At 36.2% G+C, this 24,341-nt stretch overlaps 1 protein-coding gene across 1 annotated transcript in view; it reads left to right on the forward strand.

Moving 5' to 3' along the window:
* Positions 1 to 24,341, forward strand: part of LOC141403803 (uncharacterized) — a 118,414-nt gene that overhangs the window by 59,302 nt on the left and 34,771 nt on the right. The window contains 2 exon segments of the mRNA XM_073986787.1: positions 238 to 584; positions 20,664 to 21,599. Coding sequence (XP_073842888.1) covers positions 238 to 584; positions 20,664 to 21,599 — 1,283 coding nt within the window.

Raw genomic sequence — 24,341 nt, forward strand, 5'->3', positions numbered from 1 at the left:
GTTGTTTAGCTTTACCAATATTCCACACATATTTTTGTGATATCCCTAATGTACATCCCTATACATACAAATAGATATTTGCTTTTTTATTTTCATTTGTTTAGTTGTTCTAAACCAATGATGTGTAAACATCCATTACAATAATTAAACATGTTTCAAATTTAAAACAAAAACAACGAAACTTTGTTACAACAAATTTAATTAGGTCTTTGTTTCCACACGTTTTCTATTTTGCAGACAATTAAATGCAACCATAGAACCATTATCGTGTTTCGATGAAAATTTATTAAAAATGTTGCCGACTGATTTAATTATTTTTGGTGAATTAATCACAGTGGATCAGCAACCAAACCATCAACATCAGCAACCCGAACCCTTAGATGCATTAAATAGTCGTCATAGTTATTCAATAGAAACATCATTACCCTTATCCTCCGTCCATCAGCAATCGCAGCAGCAACAGTCTCTGTCGCAAAAACAACATCAAACGCCGCCACAACAAACGAAGCAAATTCTAAGGGTCAGCATAAATGGTTTACATCGATGGTCAGCACAATTTGAGAGTTTCATATGGACACATTTAGGTAAGTTGGCGATGTGTGTAATATATGTATGTGTTCATACATACGTTTGTACATTGTAAATATATTTGCTTATGTATAAATTAAATTAAAATTCACATACAGGGCTAGTGGTTATAAATGCATTTTCCGCTATTTATGGCGGCATTCGACATTTTGTAAAGTTATACGTAGAATTAGGGATTCTTTTTCGGATACATGTTTGATCACTATGGAACTCCTACTTGGACGTAATTTGATTATTGACAAAATGCCTTTGTTTCACATTAAAAACATATTAAATGTTAAGCGATCTGCATTAAGATTCTGCATTTTCACATAGCCTGCATTACGTAGTCAATGCCACTGTCATGACATTGGGACCACCACCATCCATACATGTCCGGTTACAAGAATAGCATTCACACAGATGCAGTCGCAGATGCCATAAACAATTATCGCGCGAATGCGGTGATCGGAGTACATGCCACATCTATCGCAGCTGAGGAGCGTCAGCTTCCACGACTAACCAGAGTAGTTATAGCTCATAACACCGTGCAAAACATCTACCCAGTATGTGAGAACAAGCGATGTGGTGGAACAACCTTGAGCCGTACTAAAACAGTATAGGTTCCCAGTCGAACAAATAGCCGCACACATATTGTTCAGGGTCCATACTTTGGAACTGCACCATATAAACAACAGCCTGGATAAAATGCTGACTGTAGAGAATAAAACCATGGACACGACAGTGACCCACGTCACAATCTCTAGTCATGATACACAGAAAAAATTTTAACCATTTGATAAAAAATTCAAAAATCTGATTTATTATACCCTACTCCAAAAAGGTGGGAAGGGTATTATAAGTTTGTTTTGCTAAAAATTCATGTAACACAGCTAAATATTCGTCGTAGACCCCCAATGTTATATACCATTTGTCATATATCGACGAGATAAAGCGATATAGCGATGTGTGTCCGTCTGTCCATTATAAATTGTAATCAAACTCCAGGTCGCAATTATGGACCGATCGTCCCGAAATTTGGTATGGAGCACGGTTTTACATCAGAATAGATCGCTATTTTCATTGGTGATGATCATGATAGGGGTGAAATGCACCAAAAACAAAATTTTTATCCGAATTTGAATCTGCTCTGTAGGTTGTAATTATAGTCCGATCAGCGCGAAATTTTAAATAAGGTGTGAGTTTATAACAGAAAAGAAGCTTGCAATTTTACATGATGATCATATAGTTTTTAGCGGGTAAAATGGACCGAAACTTTTGTCTGAAAATTGGAAAAATTTAAAAATATATATTTCATCTTTATTCCTGGTAGACACATTCCGTGAGTTATTTTTAAAAGACGATCTCACGACCATTCGATAGATGCCAATTATTTTGATGTACGTGCTCAGATAACAGAGTTACAGCCTAGTTATACAGAAATTCGACAGTTTTAATTGTGTGTATAGTAACCATAACCAAGCTAGAATTCGCAGTTATAGTGTAATAATGTCAAAGTTTTACACGAGGTAAGAATTTTGGTCAAGGAAGATGCCAACAATTTTGGATAATAATCGGATAGTTCTTAGCGAGTGAACTTTTGTGGGAAAAATATTCAAATTCAATTTTTGGTCTATATTTTATTTCCAGGATACATATTTCGGCAATCTGCGAAAAAAAAAAACTTGAAAACTAACATGAATATAGCGGTTAGAACTACTGCCTAACATATAAGTGGTTTTTTATTGTTGTGATTTTCTTACATAGACCTACATTTACATTCCATATTACAAAATGTCGCAATCATGATAGAAAAGTTTTCAAATCATGGAAGAAGGAATTAGTCCGGTCAAAATAGACATGCGTATAAGGGGGAAATAGCAAAAATTCCCACAAAGCTGAATTTTGGTGGAGAGCTAGGGTTGGCCATTAGAAGCAACGTCCTAAAAGTCCCCATCGATCCCATGTGTGCAAAACAAGTTATTCGGGGTCAAAGGTCATTTTTGGAGGCATTATTCAGTTTTTTTAATTTTTCTCAAAAACGGTAAGACTTAGCACGAGCCGGCTAAAGTAAGAGTTGTAGATTTAATAATTGTCTACAAGAGTGGTCTTTATGATTTTTAAAAAAGACTTACCATTTTCGAGATATCGCGATCTAAAGGTCAAATAAAAAATTAGCCGCGTAAGTACATTATGAGGCGAAACGGTTAAAGTAATGACACCATATGTTAGATACTTTCATAAGCTTTCAAACGATATCCACTTTGCAGTAATCGGTTCAGTAGAACCGTATCTAAACCGGTTTTTAAATTTGGCCTTTCGGGTCGAATAACCGGCGAACCGGATCCGCAACCGTTAAAAATTATGCATTTCCGTAATCAGCGCAACAAACCCTACCTTCTGACAAAACTTGAAAAAAATCGGAGAGTTTTCGTTGGGGTCGTTCCCGTTGGGCTTTCGATTATACATGTGGGTTAAATGGGCTATTTTTGCATAAAATGACTCTAACATTCAATAACTCTATTAAACTTGCTCCGATTTTGTTGGATGTTTTTTTTAGAAGATAGCTACAATTTCGCTCTTCAAGAAAATATATATTTTTTGGGGGACAGACCCGATTACGTCGCTTATTTTAGCCAGTTCGTCTGAATATGTCCATATTTCCCTTATAAGTGCATAAAAATCATGTGTTTTTTAGAACAGCTATATCTCAAGAATGGTTCCTTCTAGGAAAAAATTATAAAGATAAAACTTGTAAATAGTTTTTCTGTCTACAATATTAACTTTAGTCACTTTTTGATTAGATCAACCGTTTTCAAAGAATAAATCCGAGAACCTAAAAACCATTAAAATTTGACTTTGACCCCGAATAACTTTTTTGCACACATGGGATCGATGGGGACTTTTAGGACGTTGCTTCTAATGGCAAACCCCAGCTCTCCACCAAAATTCAGCCCTGTGGGAATTTTTGCTATTTCAAAGTCTATTTTGACCGGACTAGAATCCCAGGTTTTTAAATTGTTACAAATTACAATGCTGTACGGGGTCTTAAAGTTTTTGTGATAACTTTGGTAAAAAGTAATGTAATAGTACCTCGAAATATTCGACAAAAATCCCCGAAAACTATTTCCATTTTTTTTTAATATTTGTTTATACCCTCAACATTTAGGCCAACGAGATTTTCGATAAGATAAGGTTTTAGACCCCAGGTATGTTTGGACAAAATCTATTTCAGACAATCTGGAGTCGATTTACCCATGTCCGTCCGTCTGGCTGGCTGGTGCGCACGATTACTCTAGAAGGATCAACATGTTTGGTTCAAATTACACGTACATTTTGTCCAAACTTAGTTTAAGCTCGAAGATGGACCATATCGGTCTACCCCTTCAAAGTTCCAAAAAGGACTAACCGAATTGTTCCAAACTATGGATGTGGAAATATTACTTCCATGCATATGGTAGGTTCGTATATGGATCATACCGGCTCACTCCTTTGGGAAAAGTGTAGTTTAAAAGATCTTCTCGCACCGGTTTGAATTTGTTTGAAACATGTTCGCCTTGCGGCCCCTTTTACGACGGTGCAATTTTTTTGGGCAAGTCCATACTTCCTGTGACGACGCCAACTGACAAGTGCCCAAGATAACACTGTGTAACATTTTAAAGTTAATTGTGTGCAAACAACATCAACTGCGGATTTTATATAAGTACGGACCATATTTTGGATTTGTGTTGTTAGATCGGGTTTACATTTAATGGCCTCATCTAAACATTGCTAAATATTTACTTTTCAAAGACAATTTGATAAATATATAAACAATGCATTGAAATCTCAAATATGAAAATATACAGTATGTGTGAGCATTAGGGTGGGGCGATTTGTGTGGAAGGAAAAAAACGTTAATGAGCCCTTCGCGTTTCTGATTCCTGGGATTGAACTGAGCAAAAAAGTCCACTGGACCATATATCTACCGTGAAAATCGAGCCTTCCGATTTTGACTTTAAGTTTTTTATTGACGTTTTTTGGATATTTTGGCATATAACAGTCAAACCATTGAGATTTTCGATCCAACACAAATACAAATATTGTAGCCAAGACAGTAATAAAGAACTCTCTAATACATCGCGAAAGCATTGGAACGCTCCTTCAGGCAGTTTTAAATATCCAAAAAACGTCAATAAAAAACTTAAAGTCAAAATTGGGAGGCTCGATTTTCACGGTAGATATATGTTGCAGTGGACTTTTTTGCTCAATTCATTCCCAGGAATCAGAAACGCGAAGGGCTCATTAAAGTTTTCAAATCGCCCCTGACTAGTGAGCATTGTTTGAAATATGTTTTGTAGAACGTATGATATGAAATACCGTCTAAACAACTTGAAATAAGTATTTTAGAGTTTCAGAATGGTCTGAAGTATTGTTGAGTACATCATTTGGAAAATTTTTGCCAAAGGGTTCTTGGTCCAACTCCCAATATTTTAGTTACAGAAATTATGTAAACTTTCATATGTTTTAACGATTTTGATGCACTAGATGCAGCTTTTCCTAGTTCTTCTGTTTGACACGAAGGTTCTACTCCTTTAGGGCTACAATATTGCTAAAGACTGCAAATACAAACCCGATCTAACAACACTAAACCCAACTAGAGGTTTTGTACTCTCAATATATACTTTCAGAAAATGCCCATTAGAAGTGGTTTGCATTTTCAGTTTTGCACAGTGTAACCCTCAAAGGAAGAAACCGGTTTGGTCCTAATTTTATACATCGTATTATTTCTTAGAGACTTGGATTACGTCCGAATATAGACTACATCGGAACACTCCTTCGGGTGTCTCCCACACAAAATTTGGAAAGAGTGCCGTTTAAGCACTCGTCTCGGATTATTTTAATTTTTTGCATTTTTTGTCTTTGTGGTCTTTGTGTCACGACGGTACAATTTTTTGGGGGTCAAAGTCCGTTCTTCTTGGGATATTGGCAAAAAATTTAAAACAAACCGTAGAGACGATATAAGTATTGAGTTTACTTATTTACTTTGTGTCCGAGGCTAAGGGTATATCCCCGTCGGCGCAGCTGACTGATACTTTCTAACTTGATTTAATAATAAGTAGCGAAAAAGCCCCTATTGGTCATTATAAAATACGGAAAATAATACCTTACGCTTCCATTAATGACGGCGTATATACATATGTATGTATGTTCTAATCCCTGGTATGTTACCATTTATATCATCTAATGAATGTATTACCGGACGGATAAAATATATCGCAATCATATAAATGAAATTCCTTGGAAAATAGTGACCAGGTGTAGTGGAGTGTATCACATGGTCGGCGCTGTCCGACTGTAACCCTCTCTTACTTGTTTTATTTACTTTTATGACAATAATGTTCTACGTCCCTAATATTCTACGATACATAGCAATGGCTTTTCGTGTTTTAGTTGTTACATGGTCTTTTGGGCTTCGTGCTTTTTCTGCCAAATAAATGTTGCAGTATAAGTATTACCGTTTTACAACAAATGCATTTTATTACATTTCCTATAAGCTAAGGAATAATCCACTCGATTGGAATACAATTTCAATTTAAGTTTCAATTAAGAAAGGTGTCACGTTAAAAACAAAACATGTCCACACTTCTTTCGTGCTCTGTAAGATTCCATTTCAATCGGATTAAAAGCTGAAATCCCTCTACTGATTCCTTTTTCCTTTTTTATATACGGTAACATAACATATCACATGAATCACTTTATGCGACATGTGCGGAATTCCACAATTAAATCGCAACGAATGAAGAACATTCACCTAAAATGAAGTCACGCGAATCACAAGTGCTTCAACAAATCATAGTTTTACCCTCAATAAATTTCTCTTTTCTATCATTTTCCATGGAAAGGAGAACAGCAACAACAACAACTGTATAAAATGTAATGAAGCCCTAGATAAAAAATCCCTTTTCAAATGTTGCAGCGAAAACAAAAACTCGAAATAAAATTGAAACCAAAAAAGTAAGATAAACCCATATATAAAAACACACAAAAACAAAAACAAGTCAATGCACCCTGAGTCTGTAATAAAGTCAATTGTTGGTTTGTATTCTGATTCATGTGCTTTACTGTTGAAGTTATGTGCATATTTTATGGCAGACAACCAACCACACAGGGAGTGTGTGGTGCATCGTACCAGAAAAAATCGATGAGATACGTGTTAACGCATCACTGACACTTTGAAGGAATGTTGAGGAGCATACAACATGCTCATAACTTATTTTTTATTGAAGTGAGTGAATGTTTCGATAAAAGTGTTGCCACAAAGTTTGTTACATGCAACTACATAGTTGAATTTACTACAAAAAAGCAAAAAAAAAACCTTCAGGTACTTATGCAAATTGGCACAAGCATAGGAAATCTCAAATGAAGCAGAACCACCTTATATTTCCCACATACGTATAAGCAAGAAGAAAGATATGCAAATGTATGTTGTTGCTAATCCGTAATACAACGATATAGGGAATGTGTCCTTCATTTTTTGTGCCAAAGACAAACACTACACCTCATGTAGAGTAATTGGAGGTCCTTAAAGTGGGACAACATAATTAAATAAAAATTAATTTTTTTATAATATTAAGCAAATTTTTTATATCCCAGTGATACATTTATAGCTCAAAACATTACGTTAGAATGGTGATAAAATGTTGTTATATTTTACTTCGGGCATCAATGACTTTTGGTCATTCATTAATAAGTTTTGCTCGAAGGTTCACAAATTGGGATCATTAAGGAAAGAATCAAAGTCGAATGTGGCCGACTATATGATACCCTATGAATACACGCAGAGAAAAAATATGTTTCGATTTTCTTGAAACAAGAATATCTATATGTTTCCTAACAATTTATTTGGTTTGTTCAAGCATTCTAATTGCAAATCCAAAAATGCCATATTTTGCCCCAAACGTAAAAAATAAAAACAACTTTCGAAATTCTTCAATATTTATGAAGGTTGATCCATTTTGCCACCAGACTGAAGGGTATGGTGCAGGCACCTTCTCCTGCAAAGATCATGAAGGGAATCTGGTAACTGATACAGATAGCGTACTGAGGTTCTGGAAGGAGCATTTCATGAAGCTCTTAGTATCGAATATGGGCGACGATAAAGATACACCAGAACCAATCGCAAACGACGACGTTGAATGTCTTCCACCTAGCCAAAGCGAGGTCATGACAGCAATTAATCGGCTGAACAACAGTAAAGCAGCAGGAGCTGATGGGCTGCACGCCGAACTGTTCAAAACCGGTGGCGAAATGCTGATAAGGAGAATGCATCAGTTAATTCCCGAAATTTGGCAGTAAGAGAGCATACCCAACGATTGGAACCTCAGCCCCCTATGTCCCGTACACAAGAAAGGAGACAAAACGATGTGTACAAACTACAGAGCATAAGTCTGCTCCCAATCGCATACAAAGTGCTGTCGAGTGTACTGTGTGAACGTTTAAAACCCATGGTCAATAACAGGGTCATACCAATGCGGTTTTAGACCTGCTAAATCGACAATTGACCAAATCTTCACAATGCGCCAAATACTGGAGAAGACCCACGAAAGACAGATCGACACATACCACCTGTTCGTCGACTATAAGGCCGCCTTCGACAGCCCAATTCGATCAAAGGTGTTTCAAGGCATGTCTGAGTTTGGTATCCCTGCAGGATGACATTGGCTAATACAAGATCAGCTGTTAAAGTAGGAAAGAACCTCTCGGAATTTTTTTAAACAAAACGAGGTTTCAGGCACGGTGACAGCCTATCGTGTGACCTATTTAACATTCTATTGGAAAAGGTCATACGAGAAGCGAATGTACATATATACCGATAGAGATAAAAATAGCACTATATACAATAAGGATATAATGTTACTGGCCTACGCAGACGATATTGATATAATAGGTCGATCAACTCGATCCGTAACAGCCACCTTTGGAAAAGAGTCTGCCAAAGTGGGTCTACGCAGACGATATTGATATAATAGGTCGATCAACTCGATCCGTAACAGCCACCTTTGGAAAAGAGTCTGCCAAAGTGGGTCTGACAGTCAACGGCGATAAGACAAAGTTTATGGTATCAACACGCAAGACGTCCAGTAGACTCGGGCCAACTGTTGATGTTCAGAACTACTATTTTGAGGTAGTAAATGACTTTATTTACCTCGGCACCGCCATAAATAAAACGAACAACATCAGTTTTGAAATCAAAAGAAGAATAATATTGGCCAACAGATGCTACTTTGGTCTAAGTAAACAGTTTAAAAGTAAAACCACCTCTCGTCAAACAAAACGTATACCCCACCAGACTCTGATACTATCCGTACTTATTTATGTATGGATCTGAAGCATGGATACTTGCAAAAGCAGATATGACAGAACTTGGTGTGTTTGAGAGCAAAATTCTTCGAAAGATTTATAGACCAATAGGCGTTGACGGTGAATACCGACGTCGTATGAACCACGAGCTACACCAGCCGACCGACATCGGTATAGTAAAACGTATCGAACTACAACGATTTCGTTGGCTTGGGCAAAACGTATATATATACGCCCCAAGGGAGGCCAAAACTCCGATGGAAAGGCCAAGTTGAAGAAGATATCACAAAACATGGCATCAAAAATTGTAAAAGTAAAGCAGAAGGTTGGTGCGTTTGGAAATCTATTCTTAGTTCGGCTTTTGGAACGAGACGTTCTGTTTAATATAAAAGCCATCTATGTAAGAAAGTAAGACCCATTTTGAGGTTCCTACTTTCTTTAAAGCAAAAAACACAGAAAAATCAAATTGAATGCGCAATGTTTATTATCATTTGAAAAAACATTCGATGAAATATCTTTTTTACAGATTATGTCTAACAAATATTGGCCGAGGCTACGTCTCTGACGATCCATCCGTTGAGTCCAATTTTCAACTACCCGTTCAAGCTTTTCGACTGGTAACTGGCGAATGGAACGTCTGAAGTTTTCCCCCAAGACCGGAATCGAAGCGGCTTTATCCGCATACAATTTTTACATATTCTTACTAGAAAAAGTCTAACGGAGTGATAAGAGACGATCTTGGTGGCCAATCGACTGATCCAAAACCTGCTCACCGAAGTGCTCTTTCAATAAATCCATTGATTGATGCGATGTGTGGGAAGTTGGTTATCACGGCGCAATAACGGTCGTCATTGACGATGAAGTCCTAACCGGCATCATTTTGAAGAAATAGGGTCCGACGATTCCACCGACCCACAAACCGTTATTTTTTCTGGATGAAGTGACAGCTCTTAATTTTGCTTCTTTACATACCTATAAAGCCAGAAATGTGCCTCATCACTAGACATCGAATTTTGCATATTTTTATACCCTCAGCATTTATGCTAACAATATATATACACTTTCATACGGACAAAATGTGCCTCATCGAAATAATGGTTTTAGACCCAAAGTATGTTTGGACGAAATGTGTTTCAGACAATTTTGAGTCGATTGAGCTATGTCCGTCCGTCTGTCTGTCTGTCTGGCTGGCTGGAGCGCACGATAACTCTCGAACGGATCAATCGATTCGATCCAAAATTTGGCTTTCGTAATATTTTGTCCAAACTTAGTTTAAGTTCGAAGATGGGTTATATCGGTCCACTCCTTCCGGTACCTCCCCCACAAAAGTTCGAAAATGTTCGGAAAATTTGTACGTACGATAACTCTTGAAGGGAGTAACCGATTTGGTCCATACTTTGCAAATCGTGAAATGTCTACCAGACTTAGATGAGTTTCCAATATGGACTCAATCGGTCCACTCCTTCGGGTACCTCCCACACACAATTTGGAACATGTTCAGTTTAGGACCTGTTTTCGAATCGCTTTGATTTTTGTTTTAGCAACTTGTATTCACTTTTCCCTATATGTACCCAGCAAAATGTTCGATGCCAAGGATGCTATTCAAGAATGGGTGCAAGTGAAATGGAATGTCATTTTTTCAGCATCTTCACTCATTCTTTTTACAAGAGCGTGACCCCCAAAAGATGCAATTCATTTTCAGATCCTAAGCATGTCATCTTTACTAACTCGATGAATGGCATCTTCAACAATTCTTTGGAATGGCATCTATACCAATCCTTTGGCATGTCATCTTAACCAATTCCCAAGAATAGCATTTTCACTAATCTTTGGCATGTCATTTTCACCAACCCTTTGGCATGTAATTTTCACGTCTTGTTCGGAAAATGGAAAATGCTGTATTGAAAAATGATTTTAATTTTTTTATTTTATTAATTCAAAGGAATTAATGAATTAACTATAATTTATTTATCATCATAAAGTTTACATCTATATTTGCAGTTTGTTCTCGTTGTTGTAACAGTAGTAAATATGTTTGTATTCTCATTTTTCTACTTAATCTGACTCTTGGTCTATCAGTCGTAAAAATGTGCCTATTTCGCTATTTATATGGTTTGTAACCACAAAGCTGCAAAGTTAAGTTTCTTAGCAGGATTGGTAGGGCAATTGAAAAGGAGCAGTGTGTCGTGGGGGCCTGTGCTGTATGCTGGGCAGATGTTTTCCACGGTGTCATCAGTACTTGCCCTATAGGAATTTTGACGGCTGCACCATCCCGAGCGTATTGACCCTAAACTACTCTGGTTTGTCCTGACAGCTGGCGCTTCTCAGCTGCGATAGATGGTGGATGTTCTCCAAGGACTGCATTCACACGATAACTGTTTACTGCATCTGCGACTGCATTCGTGTGAATGCTACTTAAACCTGGTTGAAAGGCTTGTTGATCGAGGTTCTCTCTTGTAACGTTAGACTTCTCTTATAGTTATTTATGAAGACACCCTGGCTGCCTGGGCCTGTGGTCTGAATTCTGCTATCATCGACCATGACATTCAACTCTATTGTTCCCAACTCGGCCGCCCAGGTAGTGAACAGAGAGGCCGTAGATTTATTGGCTGGTATTTGCATATTCCTCGCGTGGAAACAAATGGTAAGATCAGACAAAAAGTACCTCAGTCTTTCACAAATGTCGTCAGGGAAGGCACCTGACGCCAAGATAGTACAATCATTCGCATACGTTACGTTCTCAATGCCGTCTGCAGCGTTTGGAATTCAGAAGAGGTTTTCTTCACTCTACGGGTCTTGGACTTCTTGATCCTAAATTCTACGTACTACTGTCATCCACACTTAAAATTTATTATCCAACGTTTCAAACTTGGACAGTGCGTAGTCTGCTCGATGACATCAAACAACGAGGGTGCTTGACAATATCAAAGGGCTTTGCTAAATCAAGTGTCACTATCACTGTTCTATCGCACAGCTTGCTCTGAGTGAGTCTTCGGCTAATATGGAGATGGCCTTCAGCGCAGTTGTTGTGCTGCTTATGGATCCTTTGCTATTGATCGGCAACTGGAAAGTTATTTCTGATGGTGGAAGAACTAAAGCCACAAGGGTCCTTGCTACGGGCGACAAAATCGGCCTGTAAGATTCACCTTTGCTGGCATCCTTTTCGGGCTTCAGTAGCTGACCTATTTTCCAGACTTCGGGAACGATGTGTTTGACAAGCGACAGGTTGTAAATTTAAGTGAGAAACTTGACTTCCGGCTGTCCCAGCTGTGGCAGTCTAAACACCGCCGCTGCACCGCAACAGAGTTTACTTCGTCTACTTCAGCCACTGATTTTGTTTCATCTTACAAAAGCTTTTCTATTATCTTCTCATCACCAGTTCAGATTTCGACATGGACTCCAACAGCACTCCTTTAAGAATTTCTAGTTCGTGAACCTACATTTAACTTGTAATTTTATAACAAAATTTTTGGAAATGTATACTCTTTTGTTTTGATGTCGCTACATGTAGGGATGTACAAATCGACTTGTTTTTTTTTTGTAGTGATCTGTAAAAATGATTCAAATGCTGATGAAAAGATCGGATCTTTCACGACTTCCTTTGCATGGGTTTAAATGCTAATGAAAAGATCGGATCTTTCACGACTTCATTTGAACCAATGCAAAAGATCCAGTGAAATCATGGCATCTCATGGAACCACTTCCATAAAATTTTGCTGGGTATTCACTGTTCCCTACGGTACAAGTTTCATCAGGGGCAAGTCCACACTTCCAGAGAAAATAGCCCCAAAGTTGCAAAAAAAAACCCTATAACACCGTGTAAGGTGGTTGGAGTGCAAGACAACTTTCGAATGGATCTGCCGATTCGGTCCAAAATTTGGTCTTAGTAATATTTTGTCCAAACATAGTTTAAGTTCGAAGATAAGCGATATCGGTCTACTCCTTCAGGTACCTCCCCGACAAAAGTTTAAAAATGTTCTGAAAAATTATTCGTACGTACGTTCGTAACTCTTGAAGAGAGTGGCCGAATTGGTCCATACTTTACACATCCTAATATATGTACCAGATATAGATCAGGTTCAAATATGGATTATATTTGTCCACTTCATCCGGTACCTCCCACACAAAATTTCGGATAAGTTCACTTTAAGACCTGCAATCGAATCATTTTGATTTTTGTTGTAGTAACTTGCCTTCGCTGCCTCAATTACGATGGTAAATTTTTTTTCAGGGGCAAGTCCATACTTCTTGAGCAAACAGCCCGAAGGGTGCAAAAACCCCCTATGACACCACATGTATTGGCTGGAGATCCACTTCCATAATGGTCAATGTCGATCCATTCTTTAAGTATCTCCTCCGCAAAACTTTTGATCTTTAATTCTAATCAACATTTTTGTCGGTTCATACATCCAAATTTTTTAAAACCCCCTAATTACATACGTTCTTTTGGATAAAATTGTTGCAATATACATAGGCTGGGGGTATATCTCTGTCGGCAAAGCTGACTGATACCTTTTTACTTGTTTTTATTAATAAAGATAAGAAAATTCTGATTGGACCAAAATTCGTTTCGAGGAAAACTGAATGCAATGACGGGCTCATATTTTTTATTTTTTTTTTGTAGAAAATATGCAAAATATGCAAATATGCAAGCATTTTTTTTTGACGAAAATCGTCAATTAAATTTGGAAAATCATCAAAAAGTGTTCTAAATTAAGTTTTTTCCCATTTAACGTCGATTTTTTGCAGATTATTATGTCATTGAGACTCTCCAGATATTCCGGCATAGAAATAAATATGGGATAATGCCATGTTCATACAAGCATTTGAACCACGCTGTTCGCTCTCATAATTACGTACATGAATTAACCCGTTCATACGACATGGTACTCAATTCATAGCAACATGATTCAAATTTTCATACTTTTTATTTACTGATTTTAAGGAAAGTTCCAGGCAAAAGTCGAGTAAATTAATTGATATGAACTGAAAAAATATTTGCCCTTCTTGCAGATATCTATTTAATATTAAATTATATTATTTTCATTCATGTTTTCTATTTTTTATCACAATTTTGGTATTTTTAGGACATATTTTAATTAACGAGAGCAAGACCTGCCAAAATAACTTTTTGGTATACATACTTTCTGGCAGGTATTTGATTTTTGTTTCTAGATTTGTACGCGAATTTGAACCGATGGACAAGAAATGCAACTGCAATGAAGAGAAGACAAAATTTGCTATGATTTGAATGTATACTACACCTTTTTGAAATGCAATTCGAAACATTCCAGTTGTAATTCGATTATTCTATTTGTAATTCGTAACATTTCATTTGTAATTCGTAACATTTCATTTGTAATTCGAGAATTCCATTTGTAATTCGAATTATTCTATTTGTAATTCGAATTATTCCATTTGTAATTTGAATTATTCCATTTGAAATTCGAATTATTCCGTTTGAAATTCGAATTATTCCATTTGAAATTCGTATTATTCTATTTGCAATTCGAATTATTCTATTTGTAATTCGAATTTTTTTATTTGTAATTCGAATTATTTCATTTGTAATTCGAATTATTCCCTTTGAAATTACAAATAGAATAATTCGAATTACAAATGGAATAATTCGAATAACAAATGGAATAATTCGATTTACAAATAAAACAATTCGAATTACAAATAAAATAATACGAATTACAAATAGAATTATTCGAATTTCAAATGGAATAATTCGAATTACAAATAGAATAATTCATATTACAAATGGAATATTTCGAATTACAATTATATCGTAATTTGGGTTCGAACAACGAATGGAGAGCGAATAGGCCTAAGTATGACCAAGGCATAATAAGACTTAAATATAGATATAGACAAAATTAGTTTACACAAGGTGAGACAATTTCCTATAACCCAGCCTTGTTATTACAACATAAATTGCTTTCCTATATAAATTTGTTCAAACACTCAATCAGAAATGTCAAAATCAACGTATCCAACTATGCTGATAGTTCCAAGCAGAAACTAGCAGAAAAACAAATGAACTAGACATTAAAACTAAGAAAATATTGAATTTTACATAAAATCTATTGTACGTTTGTTTGTTTGTTTGTAATTAATGGACTCGAAAACCACTGCACAGATCTTCCTGAAAATTTGAGGGTATATTGCGACATGGCCTGAAAGTAAAATAGGCTATATTAAATTTTGAAATTCCGCTCCGATCCGGAGATATAGCCTCAGAATCGGAGGTAACTCCAAGAAATTTATATTTTGTATGCAGATATCTGATTAACGGTTATAGATACAGTCTCCAAATTTGGAATGGGTGACGAAATTTGGCCTACAAATAAATGTGCCAAACTATATCGAAATCGGTTCAGATTTGGACATAGCTCCCATATATATTTTTGTCCGATTTCAAGTATTTGCTGTACTAAACACGCTATGCCACAAAATATCGAAATAGGTTCAGATTTGGATATAGCTGCCATATATATTTTCGTCCGATTTGAAGTATTTGATGCACAAAAAGAACGTTTTTACAGTGGTTTTCCTCTGTATCCCTTATAATTGTTTTCACAAATACATGACCAGGCGGACAAGCCTAAAGCGACTCAGAAAGTGAATCTATGCATATCATCAAAAGGGGCTATGGATCTATTTCGTTTTCTTTTGCATGTTACATATATATATATATATATATATATATATATATATATATATATATATATATATATATATATATATATATATATATATATATATATAATTTAATACCCTACACCACACTGTGATAAGGGTATTATGTCATATTGAATTAGTTTGAAACATGCAAAAGGAAACGAAATAGATTCATAGTCCCTTTTGATGATATGCATAGAGTCACTTTCTGAGTCGCTTTAGGCTTGTCCGTCTGGTCATGTATTTATAAAAACAATTATAAGGGATACAGAGGTGAGATACCTCACTGGTGGTATAGGAATATGTACATATTTTCTATTTTATGACTCGTAACTCAATAATGGTAAGTCTAAGCCAGAAATCGTGAGGAGCAATTTTATTGCAATCTAAAAGGTTTACTTTAATCCCTCTTTTTGATAAAACCTCCCGTTTTTGAAATAAGTTTAAAATAATCGTGTAATGACAACTTCCTCAGAGGTGGCGTGGAAATATTGTGTATTGTTTTACAGACCGTAAATACCGTTCTTGTACACAATTTTATACTCTACTAGCGGACCCGGCGAACTTCGTCTCGCTATTAAGGAATAAAATTTCATACAAAAAACTCAATTTTCGATTTTTCCAATTTTCCGACTTTTCCAGAGAGATTTTCCAAAATTTTCTTCCGTAAAGACCTTCTCCTCGAAAATACGAATAACTGACAAAAAATTTTACAGAAATCGGCCTAGCCGTTCTCATTTTATGAATTACTATACATTTTTTACACCATTTTTATATATATAGATAATCTGTTTTTAATCACTTTTTAACAGAACATACAGTTTTCGAAACAATTGTAAAATAATCGCGTCATGTTAATTACCTCTTAGGTGGTATGGCAATAAGTGCATATCGTGTATTGTATGACTCGTATCGAAGGAACGGTACCTTATAGGTGTTTATTGTAAAGAACAGTCTTATTGGAAATTTTGTAATATGCATTCTTCTCTGTGTTCATTTCTTGATAGAAGCTATGGTTTTTGAAATAAGTGTAAAAGAATCGCGACATGCAAACTACCGCATTTTCCCATTTTTTGAGAAATACGAAAATTTTGCACATTTCTGGAGAAAGAAGTAGCTATTTCTCGGAAACTATAAGAGAGATTGTGTTAATGGTTTTTGATAAAGTAGGTAGGATTGTGGCCTTTAAAAATAGTTTTAATAAATTACCGTATCGTTTACACTTCATGAGCAATTTTATTTTTCCTCAGGTACTAAATTGTATGAAATTGCAAATGTAGTGGACTAGAACCAAAAAATTAGGTCAAAATATTGGAAGGTGTAGGCATGGGGTGCCCCTAAAGACGAACATTTTTCCCATTTTTGGGAAATACGCAATTTTTGCACATTTATGGAGAAAGAAGTGGCTATTTCTCGGAAACTATAAGAGAAATTGTGTTTATGGTTTTTGATAAAGTAGGTAGGATTGTGGCCTTAAAAAATAGCTTTAATAAATTACCGTAGCGCTTACACTTTGTGGAATAACATGGACCAATGTTCTGTTTTCACAGAATGATGTCCGAGAGACGCGTGCTTCAGCCCATATATACTTTTGTACCAGTTCCGCTCCGTCCGTTTAACACTTTTTTTTAAATTTATTGAAATTACGTGGAACATTTTTTGATGAGTTTTTATACGAGTTATATATGTTTTATGAATACCCATGGAGTATTTTTTTTAATTTTTGAAAAAAATTAAATTTTTTTGTAATTTTTTTTTTATAAAAAAATTTTTGGTATTTTTTTAGTTTCCTTATTGGCGTTTGACCATCTTTAATACATACGAAGATATAAAAACACAATAAGTATATAATTAAAAAAAATTAAGTAACAGTGTTTTATTTATAAATGCACTTAAAAGTAGAAAATAATTTTTCATGATGGAATCTCTCAAATAAAAAGCTTGCCGTTCAATATTGTCACAATTTTTAATTCAAATGCAAGCGTTTTATTTGAGAGATTCCATCATGAAAAATTATTTTCTACTTTTAAGTGCATTTATAAATAAAACACTGTTACTTATTTTTTTTAATTATATACTTATTTTCTAGTTTTTAGTGCATTTAAAAATAGAACACTGAAACTTATAAATTTTATAATTATTTTTAATTTTTTGGTAAATACATTTTTAAGATTTTCAATTTTATTTCTATATACTTGAGATTATAAATGATATTTAATGATGGGCTTATTTTTATTAATTACATGTATAATGTTAGTAAAAATTTATTTAGGTTGGTAGTTTCTCATCCTATTGATTTCAGTTAACGCTTCGTTATTGCATGGCTCCTTTCCTGTTAGTTTCGAGCAATCCAGTCCTTCTATTCTTAATCCATCCAGCGATCTTACACGACTCAATGCCACATATGCTTGTCCTTCTTCGAAAAGCTTGGATCCTAGATATTAAACTTCCACCGAACCTCCGAAAAACCACCGCCGAACAACCTCCTCCGAACTTTCCCCTCTCAACATGCTCTTTCCATTTTCGACGGGACCCCATAACCAATTTAGGCCGAAAATGTAGATACAAACTTTAAAATGCCTGAAATTGGCTGGTACCATTTATAGGGGCTATATCAAAACCTGGACCTATGTCCATAATTTTTGGTGGAGAAGTTGGGAACTAGAAATCAAAGTTATAGCAATTTCGGCCCAAAATTAAGACAAAAAAAACTTAAAATCTGGTGGAGCCGTAATATAAGGGCTATACCAACACCTGGACCTATGTCGCAATTTTTGGTGGAGAAATTTCTGTACCACTGGATCTTCAAATGCCAAGTTACACGCAATTCGGTATAAAAATGAAGATAAAATCCTTAAAACACTTGAAATCGGGCAATACCGCTATATGGGGCTACATCAAAACCTGGACCTATGTCCATAATTTTTATTGGGTACGTTTCTGTACCATTGGAAACCCTAGTTGTCCAACAAAAGCCAATACGGGCTTAAAATGACGATAAAATACCTATCGAGTGGTACCGCTGGATGGGAGCTACAGGAAAAAATGGACACATATTGGTTTTGGTTTCATATTCATGTATTGTCATCCAAATCTGAAAAGCGTACAAAGTTTTAGTTCGATTGGTCAACTACAACTGTGTGAAAAATGAGTTACCAGATTTGAAAAGCAAATTAGATAAAAAACTGTAAAACAGTGTAAAAATGGACCAATTTTGGTTTTGATTTCATATTCATGTATTGTCATCCATATCTGAAAAGTGTGCAAAGTTTTAGTTTGCTTGGTCCATTACAACTGTGTTTAAAATGAGTTACCAGATTTGAAAAGCATGTGAAATTGAATACTGTACAAATCTGGTATTGTCATCCAAACCTGAAAAGTTTGCAAAGTTTTAGTTCGATTGGTCAACTGCAACTGTGTGAAAAATGAGTTACCAGATTTGAAAAGCAAAATACCGGAAATCGGGTGGTACAGTTTTATGGGGGCTATAGGAAAAAATGGACCCATATTGATTTTGGTTTCATATTCACGTATTGTCATCCAAATCTGAAAAGTGTGCAAAGTTTTACTTCGATTGGTCAACTGCAACAGTTTTAAAAATCAGTTACCAGATTTGAAGAGGGGGTTAAGTTAGACACCGTAAAAACACTGTAAGAATGGAGCAATATTGATTTTGATTTCATATTCATGTATTGTCATCCAAATCTGAAATGTGTGCAAATTTTAAGTTTGATTGGTCAACTGCAATTGTGTGAAAAACTAGTTACCAGATTTGAAAAGCAAATTAGATAAAAAAACTGTAAAACAGTGTAAAAATTGACCAATTTTGATTTTGATTTCATATTCTTGTATTGTCATCCAAATCTGAAAAGTGTGCAAGGTTTAAGTTCGATTGGTCAACTGCAACCGTGTTAAAAATGAGTTACCAGATTTGAACTAAACACACACCAAAGCAAGTTAAATAAAACCCTGTAAAAACACTGATATTTTGATGAAAAATAGTAAAAAAACTCAAAAGTATAACTTTGACCTTGAGTTTCTCTGCAAGTGCCACACCGAATTTGACCGCTTATAATTCATTTGATTGTGTTATCTGTCTAACAAAAAAAAAAAAGAATTATGGAAATATCTCTATGCGTTCAAAGTTTACAGAATTTTGACCAGGAAAAAACGATTCTGAACCACTGTGCGGCGTATATATGTATGTATGTTCTATATCTCTGGTATGTTACCATCTATATCAACTTATGTATGTAAGACCGGGCGGCTAAAATATGTCGCAATCATATAAAAGAAATTCCTTGTAAAATAGTGCCCAGGTGTAGTGGAGTAGCGTATCACATGGTCGGCCCTGTCCGACTATAACCCTATCTTACTTGTTTTTTAATAATTCATTACACTTCACTTAAAAACTCCAATGCTTTATTAAGATGAATGTTTGAAACACCACTTAAGTTGAAGTAAAGGCAGAATTTTGAATTTAAATGAAATCAGTTGACATCCGAAATGGCCACAAAAGCTTAATACTAACATTTTTTGGTTCATCACAATGGTAGTGTTTCACATTTTCCTTGTCATATTCGGTAAAAAACAACAGCAATTGTAGCGTTAACATAACTCTCTAATTACCTTTATTAATAACGTCTGCCGGTTTTCCTGTCGTAGCTAATTTTCTAACGTTTCATTTAGAAACCAAACAAAAAACCTTTAATGACATTTTCTCCTTTTCCACGAATATTCATCATCATCATTATTATCATCATCTGTTTAAACGTGTAATAATATTCATGTTATGGTCCTTCCATCCATCCACAGGTGTTCGTTCGACAGATACTTAATTGATAATGGTTTACAATACACTTAGCTTCAATTTGCGCAAATATTCATTCATTCCACTAACAGCATTTTCTTGTAATTAATGTCGTTACAACAACAACAATAAAGAGCAATCACAACAACCACATCCGCATCATACCCACCACATAGCTTTGGAATATAAATTAATTCGTTTTTACCACCTCACCTCCACTATTTCTCATTTATGTTTTTTTTGTATTCTCTTTCAGGTTGGGATGATTGGAGTGATTTTACCGTTTGTAGTGTTGCCTGCGGCAAGGGTGTCCAACAACGCTTCCGACGTTGCCTTCTCGATAATCCCATGGTTGATATGAAAATGAATTTCAATGAAATCGAGGAAGAAGAAATCGAAGCCGAGGAGGAGGAATTGGAGGTGGAAGAACAAGTGGAACAATACGATGATGATAATGAACTGAACGATGACGAAACGGTTGCTGATGCTGAAGAGGAAAAACAATACGATGATATTGACAGAATGATATTTGAGGATGATGATGACGATGAAATCATTGAACAGTTGAAAGCTATCGACAACTATGATAGTGCCGAACGTTCACATTCCATTGATGCTGGCGGTGGTCAAGCTGTTGCCTTTGGCTTTATAAATGAACGTTATGAAAAACCGGATGTTAGAAATAAAAAGCATCGTCGAAGAGCTCAACTATCACAGGATGTTGCCAGTCAACAAAATAGGAGAGCTGATGAAGAGATGGTGGAGGAGGAAGAGCACCAGCGAGAGCAAGAGGATGGTGTTGAAGTGATGACCCAAACGGATGTATTCGAAGTGGACAACAATATGTTGCACTTTGTAACGGCACCATCGTCATCGTCGTTAGTAGGTGAAAAAATAAAATCACAAAAGGCAAAAAATAAACTTAAAAAAACAACAACGACAACTGAACAACCCGAAATTATGCGCATATTTGAGGGTGATTTCAACGATGTCTACAGTGAACGAATTTACAATGAAAGTCCATTTAATGGTCCCCAGTTGTCAGAGGATAAACGAGACTTCAAAATGCACAAAAAAGGACAACAACAACATTCAAAGCGTAAACGTCATAAATCAGCAAAAATCGTCAGCACAATGTTCTGTGAGGGCTACAATATTGAACAGAGAACGTGCAATAATTTTGAATGTAGTGGTAAGTGTAACCATTGAATTTATTAACAACACACTGTGTGTAGAGTTTTTGTGAATGCGGAGTTTTAAAATTTATGATTTGAATTAGGTTGGAGGCTCCATTTTAACTGAGCCAAAAATCGATAAAGGCTGCACTCATTGATGTGAGAAAAGTCAGCGAAACTATTTTGTTAGGCGAAAATGCTATTGACAATTTCCATGAAGTTTAAGGTTTTCCAAGCAAAATCCTAAACACCTAAAATTATCCTAATAATGTGAACTTTGACCGCGATTTATTCAAAAATTCCTCCTGCGAGCATCAGGGGAAAGGTCAGTAGTTTTTCATTCATATGTTACTGATTTTTACCTATGAACATTGATGTTTCAGATTCCGCAAAAAACTTCCCAGGTGTAAGCGGTTTTCATTTGAAGTTAGTTAAGGGCACCGTACATGACATTGGGCTATATCATCCACGTTTTGATGGAGCCCCCATAGAACGGTACATCTCGATTTTCGGTATTTGCAAGGTTTTATCTTCAGTAGCCCCCATAGAATGGTACCGCCCGATTTTCGGAATTTTTAGTTTTTAGCGTCGTCAACACAGTGGAATGATTGAAATTCAGGTCTTCTTTGGGACTATAAAACTTACCCCCACAAATTTGTCAGTACAGGTCCACGTTCTGAAGTGGCCCCCATAGGACGGTACCGTCCGATTTTCGGTATTTTCAAAATTTTAGCCTCATTACCACACCGAAATTCCTGAAAGTTGATATTAAGTTTTCCATGGTTGATCCATAGAACGGCACCTCCCGATTTTTTGTATTTTATCAGTACAGGTCAACGTTTGCAAGGTTTTATCTTCATTATGACAGCGAATGGCTGAAATTTGGTACTTAGTCTTCGTTGGGGTCAAAAAATTTTCCACAGAAATGTGTCAGTACACGTTTCGATATAGCCCCCATAGAATGGTACCGCCCGATTTTCGGAATTTTTAGTTTTTAGCGTCATCAACACAGTGGAATGATTGAAATTCAGGTCTTCTTTGGGACTATAAAACTTACCCCCACAAATTTGTCAGTACAGGTCCACGTTCTGAAGTGGCCCCCATAGGACGGAACCGTCCGATTTTCGGTATTTTCAAAATTTTAGCCTCATTACCACACCGAAATTCCTGAAAGTTGATATTAAGTTTTCCATGGTTGATTCATAGAACGGCACCTCCCGATTTTTTGTATTTTGTCAGTACAGGTCAACGTTTGATGTAGCCCGCATAGAACGGTACCTCCTGATTCTCGATATTTTGAAGATTTTAGCCTCATCGTCAAAACGAATTTGTAGAAATTTGGTATTTTCTCCCAGAAACAGATCCACGTTTTGATATAACCCCAATCAGTACCTCCCGATTTTCGGTATTTGCAGGTTTTTAGCCACATTATCCTACAGGAATTGGGAAAATTTTAAATATTATTACGACATTATTACAACATTCTTGCAGAAAATTGCCAGTTTAGATTCAAGAGAAATGACAGAAATTCCCAGATTGGAAGGTAACCTATATCGACCGATGTGAATGAAGCCTTTTAAAGATTTTTTTACTGAAGTGGCGGCCACTAGATATTTCGGATTCTTAATAGGTAGAAAACATCGGCGTCTCATTGGTATTAAACCTTGCATAAAAAGAATTGATATTCTTCAGTTAGTATATTCCACTTCAATGCTTAGTACATTCATTAATTCTGGGTCTATATCTAGTTCAAGGAATGTGACTGCTTTTATCCACAAAGCTAGTGGGTTGCATCCACAAAGCTACTGAAGTTAGTTGAGTAAGTTAAGCAGGGCAGTTGAAAAGATGCAGTGTGTCGTGCGGGCCTATGTCGCATTCGGGGGAGATGTTTTGCTCGGTTTCATCTATCCTTGACCAAAATGAATTTATAAAGCTTCACCATCCCGAGCCTATTTGAACTAAAACTAATCTAGTTAGTCGTGGACACTGAGGCTCCTCAGCTGCGATAGATGGGGGATGTTGTTGATGATAGTTGTTTATTGCATCTTTGACTGCAAGTGTGTGAATGCTATTAAAACCTGCTTGATAGGCTTGTTGATCTAGAGGTTTTCTCTTGTAACGTTGAACCTCTCCTTCTAGATCATAAAGATCTCACCTCATATGCTCGGGTGGTGGAGTCCCATCCACCATATGGTGATAAAGATAGCTCTCACGGTAACACCAGAGCAAGTTCTGCAGCGATAGTATGCCATCGTGTTGCTGTACTTGAAGAATGTAGATAATCCACTGAAGACATGAGGAGGTACTCTGTTGCAGTTCTCAGGGCGGCATTCTGACAGGTTTGAATATTTGTCCAATGCGTTGCACTTATATTCGCGGACCACACTGGCGCCGCATAGCTTACAAGAGACCGACCTATCGCGTAGCAACAAGGCCAACTAGGGATTTGAGGACCTTTATCCTTCATCTCAGCTTATCGCAGATAGCTGTGGCATTTGCGGACGACGTGAACATGCTTTCAAATATGACCCCTAGAATCTTGGGGTGGTTGGTGGTCGGAACTCGTTTACCATCGACAATGACATTCAACTCAGTGCTCCGCTCTGCAGTCCCTGTGGTGAACAGAGTTGCCGTAGATTTAGTGGCCGATATTTCCATATCCCTCGTGTGGAAAATGGTGGTAAGATCAATAAAATAGGAGTTTAGCCTTTCACAAATGTCATCAGGGAAGGTTCCTGAAGGTATTTTTTTAGCAAAGT

Source organism: Musca autumnalis, unplaced genomic scaffold (assembly GCF_047663935.1).
Source record: "Musca autumnalis isolate F117 unplaced genomic scaffold, ASM4766393v1 scaffold_1, whole genome shotgun sequence".
Lineage (NCBI taxonomy): Eukaryota > Metazoa > Arthropoda > Insecta > Diptera > Muscidae > Musca > Musca autumnalis.